This window comes from Zootoca vivipara, chromosome 8 (genome assembly GCF_965207765.1).
Source record: "Zootoca vivipara chromosome 8, rZooViv2.hap1.1, whole genome shotgun sequence".
Classification (NCBI taxonomy): domain Eukaryota; kingdom Metazoa; phylum Chordata; class Lepidosauria; order Squamata; family Lacertidae; genus Zootoca; species Zootoca vivipara.
In genome coordinates, this window is record NC_142591.1 from 44,195,446 (window position 1) to 44,212,193 (window position 16,748).

General features: G+C 41.1%; 1 protein-coding gene across 12 annotated transcripts in view; it reads right to left on the reverse strand.

Annotated features, from left to right (window-relative positions):
- The window catches only part of ZNF521 (zinc finger protein 521), a 290,508-nt gene that overhangs the window by 37,895 nt on the left and 235,865 nt on the right, over positions 1 to 16,748 (reverse strand). For 8 of the 12 annotated variants that reach the window (XM_035125723.3, XM_035125714.2, XM_035125716.2 and 5 more), the window contains 2 exons: positions 9,941 to 10,006; positions 420 to 551 (listed from right to left, as the gene is read on the reverse strand). In XM_035125723.3, the coding sequence (XP_034981614.1) occupies positions 420 to 551; positions 9,941 to 10,006 (198 nt within the window). The remainder of the gene's footprint in view (positions 1 to 419; positions 552 to 9,940; positions 10,007 to 16,748) is intronic. The other 4 variants (XM_088675420.1, XM_088675418.1, XM_088675419.1 and 1 more) reach the window with 1 other exon arrangement.

The following is a 16,748-nucleotide window of genomic DNA, read 5'->3' on the forward strand; positions in this document are numbered from 1 at the left end:
CCCCACAGACACGTGATCTTCCTTGGAGAATATATGTACATCAGATAGGAATGTAGCAGGATACAATGGGGATTCATCTCACTATGGTTAGAGCAGGGTGGCATGTGGAAGATAGAGATACAGTAGAGGGGAGGAAACAGGCAGAAATCGAAACCTTCTGCTGCACATGGGGTCTCCGGAACCCAACCTTATTGATACGATAAAACCATATTGTGTGAGAGGTGTGCTTGTAAAAGCAATTCAGGTAGATGGAGGTCCAATCTTTCTGCACACTTGACTTCTCAAATAATTCCTAATCAATACCACTAATGAGCACAAATCTAATACTTGCATGCAAGCTGACCTGAAGTCAATGTCTGGCATAAATGGCATTATTTGAAAATGTGCATGAATAAAATGAACAGTTCCTGAATACTCACCTGTAAAGCAGACTGGACATTTGAAGGTCCCTCCCATTCCTTCAAAGCTGTGTTCGATCAGATGGCACTGTAGTTTGGCAGGAGAATCAAATGTCTGGTTGCAGAGCTTACACTCGTGGTTTAGTCCTTCATCTAGTGGGGAAAATATGAGAAAAGTTTATTGTCACTTGCAACGCTTGAAACCCAATCTCTTGCTAAAGAATTCCAGGATTAGAATTTATGCAGGATCATGAATGATATACTTCATGCACAAAGCAGCTTTTCATTTTGTTCCAATCAGCAACCGCTATACCTCCCTAAATAATTATTCACTAATCAGAAGTATGATGCACACATGCAATAGCACTTGATACCTGCTAACATAAATGCTGGTTCACCAGATTTTAAGTCAGTTAAATATGATAGGTACAACTCAATGACCTTGACTAGATAGGGCATCATTCTATCCCATTGGCTATGCCAAAATAAGGGTGGGGAGATATGCTCTCAGGCCCCTTGTTGCTATTAACCCATATCAGTTAACGTGCACCCCAAAAATTAGCACTGGCTTTCCTAAGTCATGGGGGGGAGGAGAGAAAGCAAGTGAGCGAGAGAGAGAGAGGTCAAACACCTTTAAGTTAAACAGATTGACTGCCGAGTATATTATTATGTACAGTAATATGCAAATTCTCAATAGAGCAGCCAGCAAGTGTACTCAAAAAATCCCCATACTAGTCTTCCCTTTCTATCTTGAACTTTCATATGTATCCTTCCACTCTAGTCTTTCATTTATGACAACCAAAAATGCTGTGCAAATCCTTGCTATTTGGGTTGTTCTTTAGTAGCAAAGGATTTGCATGTGCTGATGATTTTTTTTTGGGGGGGGGAATAAGAAAATTCAGGATTTTTATTTTTATTTCAGTTCTGTGAGCAATTATGTTAATTTTTTGGTATTAAATCAAGGGGGTTGGGGAGTTGTCTCTAAATTTGTATGGTATCTGACATCTTTTCCTATAACAACAAATTGCCCAGTATCTTTAATGCTTGAACTAGTCTCTTCCCCCCTCCCCCCATGATACACTTTATTATTAATAACTACCCTACTGGCCTCAATGGCCTTTTATTTGTTCAGCTACAGGCAATCCTAGTACCACCAAATTGATCCTAAAACCTTCCCTGCTCTGAGCTGCAGGCCCTTGGTGCCCTCCCCCCTCCCTTCCATCTTAGGCCTACCATTAGTCTTTCTTCCCAACAGTGTTGCAAGCTCCTTTCATTCCGCCATGGGAACAGTGATAGGTTGTCCTACTTAGAAACAGTTGCTAGGTAAGATGCAACTTCCAGCTCTGTTGTACAGGGTTCAATTCCCTCAGCAGATCTCAGGAAAGGTCCTTCTGTATGTCACTAGTGTGTTATACAAATAGTTTGATCTTGCAGGTAAAATCACTAGCCGATTAATAACACACACACACACACACACACACACACACACACACACACACACACACGTCTCTGGTGCAACATTCAAGCAAGATTAGAGGGAAAGGATTTTTTAAAGCACATCTTCCTAAGCATAGTTTGCTTAATATGACTGGTAGCTATGACTGATATAGAAATGAATGAAAACTGAAGAGGATAACTACCCAGTTAACAGGTAATATATAACTTGCAACCTAAATGGCCATTGGTTGGCTATTCTACCAAACTGTATCAATCTAAAACAGGGAAAAGTAAATTGATTTATATTTCTGATGCAATGGTTCACAGTTACTTGAACTCTAATTTAATGTACACATGCACAATTAATAAACTGCTACACTGGCTTCCTGAACTCTAGCAAGGGATCTAGGTGCTGCCTCACCCAGTGGTTGGGAAACAATGCTACTAGTGATAGATAACAGCATTTCCACTAGTTACCAACCCCTGTTCTCATGGCAAATGCTCTGGCCAGTCAAAAGCAGCACCAGCAACTGCACAGCCTTTAGGCCATGCTGGCTGAGACTGATGTGAATGGCCACAACATCTGTCTTGGCCACTTCTGCTCTAAGCTGTGTAGTCTTGAGATTCTAGATGTGTTTACGGCTTGCTAAAGCTCAACTGTACCGATGTGAGAGGAAGCATTTATCACTTCCTCCATGTTTATGACAGCGGTTACTTTAATGTTGTTACATAGCCAGGGAAGAAGTCCAAAGTAGCTCGTTCTTCTTCCAGCTCATGATCTAGGACAGTTAGATGGACCTCTTGGTAAGCATGTATGTATCCATAAATTGATTCAGGATCATGCATGGCAGAATGCAATACTCAGTGAGTTTCTTTCTTTCCTTAATTATCTTGTTATATTACATATCCTTCCTTTTTTGTTTCCTGAATGTAAACTTTATTTCAAAATAAAATTCAATGTTGTTTTTTTTAAATGTAAGACTTATGTTCACCAAGTCCACATTTTAAACGACTACATATCACAGAAGGGTTGGATGCAGATGTTGTTAAGAAGACGGAGTAAATGCCTAGTCCTCACATAAATCTTGATTTTTAAGATCTTAAAATTCTGAAATTAATAGTGTAATAGAAGATTAGGCCAAGCATCTAGTATCTGGCCTATGACAGCAGTCAGTAACAGCTGCTTCAGAGGAAGGTGGAAATCCCCATAATAGCCATATTATGCACTGAGTAATCTTAGGAGGGATTCCCCCCCATGAATATTTGTGTTGATATGCACACTTAAAGCAAGTGGAAAGAAAGGAGCTCAGCTCTGGATCTTTCATCCGTCAAGGTGAAGATAAGCAATGCCAACCTCTGAAATGCTAGCCAAATGCAAATCAGCAATGTCAGGCACTACAAAGCAACAGAAACCGAGGGGTATTCTACAAAGTATTCCTATGGGGGACGATCGAGATCCCACCACTAGTTTTGTTGACTAATAAAAGTTTTCACTTTTGTAATTAGGGGGAATGCTACTAGTGAAGATATCTGTCTTTACACTGCCTTAATTATTAGCTTAGGCAGGTTTACTTTTGTCTTTGTGTATAGAACCATAGAACTGTTGAGTTGGATGGGATCACAAGGGTCATCTAGTCCAACCCCCTGCAATCCAAGAAACTTTTTGCCCAATGTGAGGTTCAAATAACCACCACCAACCACCACTACCCTGAGATTAAGAGTCTCATACCCTACCGATTGAGGTATGTGTGATCTACAGTAAGTAAAGTAAAATGCTTCTAGTTTCTTGGGCAATATGCAATATTTCTGTAAAGCTGTTAAATCACATATTCTCCTCATTTCCCGCTTTGATCCGCACTACATTCTAGGAAAGGAAAATTGCTATGGGCAGCAACAGCACCGAAATGTGACTGACCCAGTGGAGGAAACACCAAGTGACTATCTGGCCCAGGATGACTGCAACCCTTCTGAAAATACCTTGGTTTTCAGACACCTTTTTAAACAATTGACTTGGGAAAGGTCAGCTGCACACACACACACATACAGTTCTTCCACCATAACATTTCAGTTCCTGTTGCTCCTTGTAAATAATACAAGATTAGAAAAAGTGGAATGATGAGTGGAAGGAAAGCTGTTTTGCACACCCACCCACCCTCGCTAGCCACAGAGAATCTTAAAAATTGAGAAAATACTGAATGTCACAACTAAACACACAGACAGTGAAAAGCTAGCCTAGCAATTTACACCTGGGATAAATATGAAGTGAAGTGGAGTGCCAGAACATCCCTTCAAGAGGTCCTTCTTCCTCTCTCCTATACCCACTTCAAAGCTACATTCTTTCAGCAAATGTATTAGGGAGGGGATCTTAAAAGTGCTGAACAGCTTAAAAAAATTCAATCAGAATAATCTGCTCTTTAGAAATGTGGTGGATGACAGTAATTGGAAAATACTGTCTGACTCATTTATTAAAGTGAGATTCAGAGTCAATTGATTTAATAACCATTAGAATATTCTATTAAGGATTTAATAGGTTGGCACGGTCCTATTTTTTATTAAGAGTTATAGGTGAGGAATAAGCAATTCTATGGAATTTCTAGGCAACTGCTTGCATGGATTAAGATAAAAAAATACAGCTTGCAAATTAGGTACCCAGGAGCTGCTGTAGTGCTGATTCACACAACCATTTCCCCCAGTCAGAAACAGTGACTTCTGAGCAGTCATCTCAAGGAAGAGATCTAAGCCGAGGACACTAATTATGGGTTCCTCATGTGCACTGTTGCCAGAAGACTTATTTTTAGGCCCTTTCTCGTGTGGTGATGGAAAGGAGTGCTGCATGAGGAAGCCATTCACAAGAACTACATCCATGTGGGGATGTAGTTGGAGATGAACGGATCAAAGTCTCCCCAGAGAGGAAAAACATGAAGTGGTTCTTTGGAAGGGGAGGGGGAGAAAAAGGAAGAAGAAGGACTATACTGTAGTACAATTAAGTTTTCTGGTTCATAGAAAAGAAATGAGTTTTGTATCTGTAGCTTTCCAATTCAAAAAAGATAACTGATAACAGCAACAATTAAAAACATAGAATACCCAGTTGCCCCCCCATCCATATTACCTATCAGATCTACACCTGCTGAGCATTAGCAGCACTGCAATGTCCGGTGCTCCCAGACCATTTGCTGAGCCTTTGATCTGATACATATTAAGGTAAGCAGGCTTAATTTTCAGTCCAGTGTGCTACTGCCGCAATGATAGGAAGAGGGGGGGAAACCTAGTACTATGGTGAAGTTCCCTGAATGTCATGAGCTCCCTTCATGACACAAAGAGGTCCATACCATGAAAAAGGCAATGGGCCCTGATGACGCATGGCTTTCCCCCACTCATGTTGCCTGGTTATTCTGTGAGAATGGTTGCTGTGCTAAAGCTTAGTGGTGCAGACCTCTGTGTATTGTAGTGTTTCCCGAGAGCTGGAACCCTGATCGCACATGGCTCCAGCTCCAGGGGAAGATTACGTGCATAGACCTCTATGTGCCCAGGCTTCCCTTTCTCAGATGTCCACATCTAACAGATGAACAAAGGGAAACCGCATGTTGTTCGGGTTAGGACAACAGCCACAGCCCTGCTGCCCATTAAATTGCGTAGTGCACCTTTGTGTGTGTAAACACACTGTGGAGGCTGTTGCATGGAAGTAGCAGACTGTGTAACAAATAAAGTGGGTTTTACAGCTGGGCTTCTGTTCTATTTTGCTTACGTTTTGTTCCATGCCTTGGAGGGATGCTAGATTTTGTGTGCTCTCAAAGTACAATGTTTCGGTTCTGGAAAAATGTCTTTTTAATACATGCCTTGCTTTTCATGTGTAAAGTGGGTGCTAGAACATCAGGAAGCACCTACTCGACATTTTCTGCAATATTATTAGCGACATTTGACAAAACTTTCTCTCGCACACATGCGTATACTGTATTTTAATATTTTTGATGCAATTAAGAACAGTCAAACATAGTTTTTTTTAAAAAAACAGCTGCAAGGAAATGTAAAATATAATTTAAATTAAACCAAATAAGACCGTTCTCATACAATATTAATCCTAAAACAGGGCAGTCTGCTACTGTGTTATCCCAACTTCAGATTGCTCATCCAGGAACTACCTATCACAGTCAGAAGTAAGGACCTTTGAGTTTAATGGGCTTTTCCTAGGTAAGTGTATAGAATTACAGCCTTAAGGTCACAGAGAAGTGCATCATAGTAGTAGAGAAGTGCCCCTTCTGTTCTACAATTTTGCAAACCACTTACTGTTGTTGGTTTTTAATGTTCTATTGCCTCCCAAGGATTGCACTGAGAAGAAGTCAACATACTGCTATGGCAATTATTCCATTAGTGCAAGCATTTCAGCTTGCCAGATAGAATGATATCCCCTCTCTTTCCCTTGTGCACTGTTGGGCAGGGGTGTGTGTCTCCTGACCTCCCAGAAGCGACTGGGGGGGGCATGGGGCAAAGGAGAGGAGGGGAGGGGAAATCCCACTTGGGCCAGCAGAAATCCTTGCACAAGCTTCTGCTATCAGGACTTGATCTGGCCCTGTGCCTAGCCACATATTTTGGCTTTTTAAAGAAGAGCATGAATAGTAACATACCTGCTACACACACCCTGCAAAAAAGCTGACTTCCCTGTCCACTTTGTGCTGATGGGACATTGCACTGGAGTCGCTGGGTGAGACCAATGGGAATACCAGGCAACGGATAAAATGTAGTTGGAGCATGTTGTGGCAATTCATACTGAATGGTCCCTAAATAGTCTCTCTTCTGTTCACCAAGTCTAAGTAAGATGAATATGTCTATAGGATAAGGCCCTCTTAATAGCTGTTGGTCAAACTCTGTTTCCTCTCTTTAACTTGGGAATCAAATGGCCTGCAGTTTTCTAGCTCTCCAAAGTGTTCACAGCTGCATCAAACCAACACTTATTTCCCACCCCACCCGTTTCACCTAGGCAAAGAGCACACATTTAAAGACTTAATACAGAAATTAACATTGCCTGAAGACTTCCAGCATATGCTCATCATTCCTCCCTGATTGTAATGGGCCTTCTGTCATTTACAATTTCTCAAGAATTATCACCCCAAACCCCACAATTCAGGCATATAACAGCAAGGAAATGGAGATACTAAAATCAAATATACAGCTGGGATTTGCTGGAGGGAAATGTTTACAGTACTGGAAGAATCTGCTACTGCAAAAATGTAGACTAAAGTTTAAATAATTATCAATTCTTTATTTTTGGACATGGAGCAACACTTATCTTCTACCTGGACTTCAGAAAAGTATTACAACATAGTGAATTTTTAAAACAACAACACATGGTCCTTCTTGGATCATACCACTTGATTCTGCAGGTGGCAGGACATATCTAAATCTCCCCTGTGAGAAACTCCTTGCATGAAGAAAACTAGCACACCAGGGAGAAGGATATAAAACATTCAGCAGGCTGCACCACTTTGGAATGGAGGCCAGGGAGTGCATGTATGGATACCCCTACGTGTCAGTCAACAAACAAACAAACAAACAAACAAACAAACCCTTGCATATGGAAAACTAACACATTTGTTTTTCCCTAACCTGCTATGTTTCTGTGTGCAGAAAGGCTTTTTATAAAACATGGGAAGAACGTTCAAACGTAATTTACTCCCTACAGCCTGAAGACAGCGTATGACATGCATTTTCTATACTGTACATTTAATTTGATTACAAGTGGGCAGTGAAAACATAAAGACACATAAAGCTGTATTTCATTAGTTACACAATTAGCTATGTAGCTCGGTGCAATCCATATTAACTGGCAGAGGCTTTAAGGCAGAGATCTTTCCCAACCCTGTTACTCAAGTTCCTTTTTTTAAACTTGAGATGCCAGGGATCGAACCAGGAACCTTCTGCATGCAAAGCGTGAGCCCTACCACCGAGCTGTGGCCTCTTCCCAAGAAATGCCATGCTGGGGCACACTAATGGTAATTTTAGTCAAGCATTCTGTCCTCTTAACTGCAGACAAAGGATGCCACAGGGAAGATCACAAGCAGGGAATCATCATGATAGCTTTCTCTATTGTTAGCTTCTAGCATCTGGTAGTCAGAAATAGACTGTATCGTAAGAGGGAAATTGGGTATGCATCACAAAGTTACATTACGCTGTTGCCATTGTGCCCTATGTTATATGAAATACTCTAAAAATGATATCTGTGTTTCCCTTTCTTTCTTTCTCTCTCTCTCTCTCTTTCTTTCTTTCTTTCTTTCTTTCTTTCTTTCTTTCTTTCTTTCTTTCTTTCTTTCTTTCTTTCTTTCTTTCTTTCTTTAAAAAAGTGCAACAGAAATTATTGGTCTGAATTTAGACTTTGAACTAACTGAAGCAGTATGTCTCCCGCTCTCCCACTCACACCAAATATTGGTAACTTAAGTGGAATAAAGTGGCAGTTCCTAGCTCTTAGTTCTAGCAAGACTGAAGTTATAGTAGATGACCCTAGACAAATGCCTAGAGCAACAATTTGTTAGAGGCAGTAGCTCTGCTTCCGCAGCAGAAGGAATGGACTTTCCCTCCACAGGGTTGTTAATACAGTGCATGTATTTTTGCAGCTTTTGGAGCCAATAAATTACAAAAGGAAGGGATGGAGGACCTAATGTTATAGAGAATAAAGAAACAGGGGTGCCAGAAGCAGTGGGAAAGGGCAGGATAGGATTCCCATGGGATTAAGCTGCATGTTATTATAGTGCAGCAGCTGACTGGAACCAGGGGCTAGAACTGTCTGAAGGTGATGTATGGGAGATAGTTCTATCTTTGGGTAGAAGAATGGAGGACATGAACTTTGGTCTCTTCCATGCTTCTAGCCAAGCACCTGGGGAACAGGTGGGTTGAGGAAACCCCATTTGGGCTCAGTAAGCCAGAGACGGGTGGGATAGGTAATAAGTGCCTGGGAATTCAAAGATACATATGTCTATATGGATCTGAAATCTTTAAACATTATTCCCAAACAACTACAATTTGTTTGTGTTATTGGGTACATGTTCTGAGTTTGCCATGATTTGTGGTTCACTTATATTCAAAACATTTGACTGAATGAAAATTAAGTATATATATATAAAAGTTCTGCTAATGGTTTTGAGGAAGGAAAATACCCAGCCTTTTTCTTTTGCCAAGTAGGTTCTAAAACATAACAAAAATGATGCTATTAAAATACACCTGTCTTCTGACATACCTGTGTGTGTGTGTAAGCTCCACATGCATCCATGTCAAATGTCTTATCCTGCTCTCATTAAAGACAGTTGAGCATTTCTAAGTACATGCATAAAATAAGCCCATGATCAATGTTTTCCCTTTGTTGGTGTCCATGTACACCAGCCCTTCTCTGTGGGCCACCTGTGTCACATCTCAAACAAGGGGAGATAGTGGTGTGGGAAGTACACTGTAATCTGGGAGACCCATGTGATGCTGAGTTTCAAGCAATATTACTGTGAACTGAGAACTCTGCCTGGTGAATGGCAACCACATCATAAAGTCTGAACCAGGCCACAGTCAATGTGGAATCAGAGCTCATATAGTACTCAGAATTACAATGTAGTTAAATTAGGTGTGTGTCTATATTGCAAGCAGCTATTATACCAATTCTTCCCAAGGCACCTTGGATACTGTAGTTCTACGAGGATGTTCAGAAATCTCTGTAAGAGATTACTCACCTCGCTCCAAGAGCTACTACAATTTCTAAGTTCCTTGGGGAGCAAGTCATGAAATGTTTTAAGCTTTTGTGGACATCCCCTTAAGTTCTAGGTTCTAATTGTGTGCTTGTATGACATTTCTGTCTCTGAAATAAGTTCCTTATACCGCCTTTCAGCAGCAAATCACATTAAATTATAGTAAAATTGGTGATTAAAACTGTGTGTTTCTGAGGGGAGAAGTATGATGAATAAATGTCACATTAAGATTATGGAAAATGTACTTTAGTTGAAATCAAAAGGTTTTTGGCCTATTTTAAAGCACTGATTCTCTTAATCAGTATTGCTGTGTCAAGTGTATTTTTTTTAAAGTGTTGGTGATATTTCAAGAGATAGCTTTCTCTGTCATTGATGTTAAATACCTACTAGTATTTCCCACCCGTCTGGGACTTCTGGAACTGGTGGAAGTACTGGTATATCTACCATCGAGTTCTACACAAAAAAAACAAAAATTGGTAAAATTGAAAGAGGATACTTCATGGACACTTCATGCAGCATAAACTAAATGCTACCTGTTCTAAAGTCACATCTACAGGGAAAACAATCTTTTAACACTGAGACAAGCAGTCAGTCAATATGAACTCCACAGTACAGTGGATCAGTCATACGAATGGAGCATTACTGACAACTCTTTCATCAACTAATTTTTGCTCAGGATGTAGAGCAAATGTCTCAAGAGCTGCCTATGGAAGAAACTAAGCGGGAGGGGAGAATGGCCAGACCAGACTACAGAGAACTGCCGGCTATCTCTGAAGCATTATTTGTTTTTCTAAATATTATAAATAAGCAAATTTGTTGGTCATGCTGATATGCAAAGGCTTGACACAAAGCCGTTTTGATACATTGCCCTTTTCTTTTGCTGTATTTTTTTGGTATTAACGTTTTTAGGGAACATGAAGAACGCCACTAGATACTGTTGGGCACCTCTTTTTCGTGTTACCAGGAGTGATGTGGTTGTCACCTCTGTGGCTGCTCCCATGTTGCTCTGGGTAACAAGTACCTCTTCCACTCACTTGGTTAGGGCAGGTCACTTGGCTGTTATTACTGATCCACTAAGAAGTATGTCACCAGAGGGGAAGGCAACCATGCAAGCTGCTCTACCCACAGGGCCTTTTAAAGGTTACCTTGGCCTCAATGGAACCCCTTTGCTGTGACTGCTGTACCATTTAAATGCCCCAGCCTAGTCATGTGAGTCTTTCTTACAGAGTTTGGACCCTGTCCCACAGCAGACTGCTAATTATGATGTGTGCAATCTGCTCCCACCCCCCATGGTTGGGCTTAAATGACAAGAGCTGGTCACAGAAACATCTAGCTATTAGCAGACTAGACTGTAAACAACACCTAGAGGAAATAACAAGCACACCACGCCAGGTAACTTATGACCAGGTTCTTGCCTACTGCCATCTACATCCAGTGGTTTTCAGTGTGTGTGTGTGTGTGAGAGAGAGAGAGAGAGAGAGAGAGCAAGAAAGAGTGTGCAAATACCAGGGCGGGAAGAGAGAGACCTCTGTTGCGGCTGATAGGTCAAGCTTAGAATCATAGGGAATTTATATACTGTAACCCAGAATCTCCAATCCTAGGGCTTTGGGGGAGGAAAGTGAACCCCTTTCAATTGCGCCCAACCAGCCCAATCAACTTTTAAAAGATGCCTAGCCAATTGGTCTGCTGTTTGACAGGTTTCTTACCCAGGGGCACCTCTCTCATGACTCATGCTATTTTCAGACCAATTGCTCACAAAACACTGAAGGAGAGATTCCGCACCTAGCACCAAAAATAAAAAAGAACACCTGGACTTACTTGCCTGTAATTTGAAAGGCATAACCCACTCTGAAGGGACTACCTGGTCTGCAAATTTAAACAATTTGTGATGAAAAGTGGGGGGAGGGGGGAGTTATAGCAGTTTTACTTCCCACATAGTGAATGGGAAGAAACAAAGCCTCGGTTTTTTTGAAGTGAACTTGGCCTCAGACCCAGAGCTGAACTAAGCAGCTATCAAAGCCCTTCAGACCAAGGTGGGCTGTTCCCTGAGGTCTGAACCACATATTGTGGGGTTGGTGCACATACCTAATATTGCTTGGTGAAGGTAGGTGCATGAACTTAAATGAACAGATTTGTGAGTCACCTGCTGAATGCATAGCAATAAAAGTTGTCTGTAAGATGCTGATACAGTAGGTAGCATGGACATGTATTTTAAATTAATACGGAACTGACCAAGCCTATATGTTAAATGATGCTTGATAACTCCTTAAATGCTAGGGAAACTATTCCCTCTATCCTAGGATATTATTCCCTAGAGAGAATAGAAAAACTATTCCCTAATGATAATAGGGAAGCAAATGAAACCATGGTGGGTGGAGGGTGGATTAGTATGGGAATGACTTATATTATTTTTTCCATTTTCTATGTCTTCTTTGTCATGCCAACAAAAAAATCAGAAAATAAAATTCACTGGGCTCAAAAAGATGAAAGGCCTCACACATTCAAATACAAGCAGGCAAGCTCTCAATTAGCCTTACCTGAGTAAACAGGCTTGGCTTTACATTAGCTCTGTTGCTGTTTGGCCCCTGCCTTCTTATGCAACTTTTTCATTTCCCCATCATTCAGCATAGTGCATTGTTTCGGGACTGGTGGTATTCATAATCTTATATTAGTTACACACCATCTCACCCCTTTCCTTCAGATTTTGGGTGCAATCTACCAGTCAGTCTACTTTCTTCCTAAGTAAAATAAAAAAATTCCTTCAGTAGCACCTTAAAGACCAACTAAGTTTTTATTTTGGTATGAGCTTTCGTGTGCATGCACACTTCTTCAGATACAGTGAAATGGAAGTTTCCAGGCACTTATGTAGAGAAGGGGTGGGGAGGGGTGGGGATGGGGAGGGGGGATCACTCAGAAGGGTGGTGGAAATGGGTGATTGACTGACTGATAGTTGTTGATGACCGCAAACGACTGCAAATGGTTTTGCATGAAAAAGCAAGGGTTGAGATGGCTGAAGATCGCTTATCATGTATAATGAGATAAGAACCCGATATCTCTGTTCAAACCAGGTCCCTCCATGGTTTTGAGCTTGGTGATAAGTTGCAATTCAGCAACTTCTCTTTCCAGTCTATTTCTGAAATTCTTTTGTAGTAAGACAGCTACTTTGAGATCTTGTATAGAATGTCCTGGGAGATTGAAGTGTTCTCCTACTGGTTTTTCTGTCTTCTGGTTCCTGATGTCAGATTTATGTCCATTTATCCTTTGGCGTAGGGTTTGGCCTGTTTGTCCAATATAGAGAGCTGAAGGGCACTGTTGGCATTTGATGGCATACACAATGTTAGAGGATGAGCAATTAAATAGTCCTGAGATGGTATGTTGGATGTTGTTGGGGCCAGTAATGGTGTTGTCTGGGTGTATGTGGCAGCAAAGTTGGCATCTGGGTTTATTGCAGGCTCTGGTACCAGTGTCCATGTTAAGTCTGGTGGTTGTATTATTGTGGGTGAGGAGTTGTTTAAGATTGGGTGGCTGTCTGTAGGCAATGAAAGGTCTTCCTCCCAGAGCTTGAGAAAGGGAGCGGTCATTGTCCAGGAGAGGCTGTAGATCTCTGATGATGCGTTGTACTGTTTTAGCTTTAACTTTCTTCCTGTACAGCTTTCTTCCTGTGCAGCTTGCACAAGATTCCCACACAAGTCCCACTGGAATAAATGAAGGTTTCACAGCAGCAGTGGTGTGTGTGTGTGTGTGTGTGTGTGTGTGTGTGTGTGTGTGTGTGTGTCCTTTATCCAGAAGAAAAAGGGTTATAAGTTGACCTAATGCACTCCCTTTTCACATAAGTATTCAGTAATTCTTTTTTACGTTAATATATTTCAGTGCTTTATCACTGTAACCTGCTGTTCTCTTTAATTGCTTATTGTTATTAATTATATAGTGTTAACTTTGTTGGCTGCTTGAACCATTTGGCTGTAAAAAATGCATTTATTTATTATTGCCACTGGAGCTGCAATGAATTGCCAGGGTTCTGTCTAGAGATGAATGCTTTTGAATATTCATCTAATAAAACCTGGACCTGGATCAAACTGAGACTTTCCTTTCCATTTTCTTCTTTCTTCCTCCCCTCCCCAGCTCCTATTTCACCCAAACTCAGATTTTCTCATCATCCTAGAGATCTTGGGGGGGGGTGCCATTCATTTGCATGGGGGGGGGGTAAATGGTTCTGTTCATGAGAAAAAGTCTCCAGATACAACATTGGGGAAAGAGACAGAGTTTCAATGTGAAATGGGCAAATTCTACTCTAGGCCCTAGGTAAAGGTACGACTCTGGGGTTGCATGCTCATCTCGCTCTATAGGTCGAGGGAGGTGGCGTTTGTCTGCAGACAGCTTCCGGGTCATGTGGCCAGCATGACTAAGCTGCTTCTGGCGAACCAGAGCAGCGCACGGAAACGCCGTTTACCTTCCCGCTGGAGCGGTACCTATTTATCTACTTGCACTTTGACGTGCTTTCGAATTGCTGGGTGGGCAAGAGCTGGGACCGAGCAACGGGAGCTCACTCTGTTGTGGGGATTCGAACTGCCAACCTTCTGACTGGCAAGCCCTAGGCTCTGTGGTTACAGCGCCACCCGCGTCCCTCTAGACCCTACAAGTGGTAAATTCAAGGGTGAGAAACCGCCATGTGCAATTGGTGTGGTAATGACAACTACTATTATTGCAACTCCTGCTGTTGCTGCTACCACCACTGCAGTTCCTTTATTTCAATTTGTGCCCAAATTGTACCACACATTTCAAAATAGTTCCTACTCGGGGGGTTTCATTCAAAGACTGAAAAGGCAAAAGTGAAGATACATTGGCTCAGTTCACACACAATATTAAGCCAAACCGTATCTTATTGTGAAAATGCTCCTGGAGGGGAGTTCATGACCACTTTGCTTCTCCTCAGATCCTACAGCCGTGAATTAAGACATAATTTGGCTTAGTGTGTTGTCTGAATCCGGGCTTGTGTTTTGGCTTCTTCTAGGCAGACAAGAAGCTGTACTCAAGGTTTGTTCTTGGTTTCCAATTTGTGGTTTGTCTGGAGGTAACAAACCACAAACCTGGGTTTGGACAATATGCTAAAACAGACAGTGGCTTAGCTCACAGCTGCAGGCCTGGAGGAGCAGCAAAGTGTCCACAATCTCCTTTCTGGGAACTCGCCTGCCTGCTATGGCATTGTTTGGTTTAACACTAACACTAATACTAACTTCCTGTGTGTTCCCCCATGTTAGCCATGGGTAGCTAAGTCACTAAACGGTCTGAAACCACCAGCCAGAAATAAGAGATCCCGTTTACAGAGTCCAGTGCAACAGGCTTGTACTATCTCTTCCTTTCACATTCTCAGCAGAATGTGAAACAATCTGCTGCTTAAGAGAAATCATTTCCTAAAAGGCATGAAAGGGAATTACTGCAATGGCCGGATTAATGACTAAGTATCATATACTGTTGTTTCCATTAGTGCAGACAGCAGAATAGTATGTGCGGATTTTCTAACTGTAGAAATGCAACAAATCAACATTTTCCAGGTGTTCAACTGTGAGAAGAAAAATCCTAAAACATGCAGAATGGCACTTTCCCACTGCTATGTGCATCATAAAGTGCAAATGCTTTAAGGCGATACAAATTCAGGAGGTTTTAAACAACCCACCAATACTTCCCTGCTCACACTGCTGCCCCCTTCAATTTATCCCAGGATAAAGAGGCAGAGCTTTTCCGTGAAAAGTCTTCGCAGACTAGATTTATCTTACAAACCTCACATGTCCTAGCCCTTCTTTAAAGGATTCCTTAGGATACACTATCCCCTTGCTTAATAATAATAAAAGACCAAGTAGTACTTCTCAGTCACACAAGAGAACATGATGAAAACAATCTTTCTAGCTGTGTAATATTCAAAATACACATATATTTAGAACTTGTTTTAGGCAGATCAAATGGCAAGTAGAAAACTGTTCCAACACTTTTAATATATGTAACGGCACCTTTTTAAAAAAACCACATGACCCTGTTCTCATATGCTGCTGTAGCATTGTATTCGCGGAAAACATTACCACACTTAATTTTGTGCATCCCTACATAACATTCTAAATGACTCTGAACAGGTATGGCACAAAATGTATTTTGCTTTGGTACAAAACAGCAGAGCACAAACATACTGCATATTATGACAGTGTTGCAATAATGAGTTATTTGCCCTAAATTATCATAACTCAATTAGGAATGGAGATCCTTGATGGAAGTGAACTCAAACACAAATACATCTGCCAATGTAAAAGAGCAGGACAGCAGAAAGACAAATGAGGCATCTGCAAACCAAAGAATGTCATTTAATGAAAACCAATAATCGAAGCAGGTTGATCGTACAATTCCTGATGAGAGCTCCAGCAAAAGTAAAAAGTAAAACCACCCAATATTAAATATTTCTGAAGGTATAATGAAGAATTACAAAAATGCTTCAGCCATGGTAATTTGATTTCTCTGCTTAGTCAAAGTGTTACTAGTTCCAGTGAACTCAGGCCTTTGAACCAAATCATTAGGTGAGTTGAGCAAATCACACTCTATCAGGCTCAGTTCTCATCTGTAAAATGGGAATACTGCAGTAGTGACACTTGTCTCACAAGTATGTACTGATGTAGTACATACAAAGCTGTTAGATCATTGGTCTGTCTAGTCCAGTGCTGACTACAGCAGTTGGAAGCAGCTCTCTAGGTCTGACCCTGGTCCATTTAATTGGAGATGATGCAGATTAAATATGGACTACTCTGCATGCCAAACCATCCAATTTACCACTCAGCTATGCCCCCTAATTATTATTATTTTTAAATCTAGATTTTAATTTTAAAATTAAGAAATTTATGGTGTGCAAATAAAGGTTCTTGAGAATGCTTTTAAAACTCTGTGCATGCAACTTCTCTGGATTTGGGTCTCTGGAAGCCTGTGGGCTGTCAGTTCTGAATCCCAGACATTGCTTTAAAACTGCCTAAGTGTCTCCATCAGAAATCTTGAAGCTAGCAAGTTTATGTACTTCCTGACAGCACTAGTCATGTTATGCTTACTTGTCAGTCTTTTTACAAACAGAGAGGGAAAATAAGTACGCTGATGTAAAGGCAGAATTCATTTCTCTGCCGCCTCTTTTCCTCTACACAAGAAGCTACTTGACTTTAAAAACTTT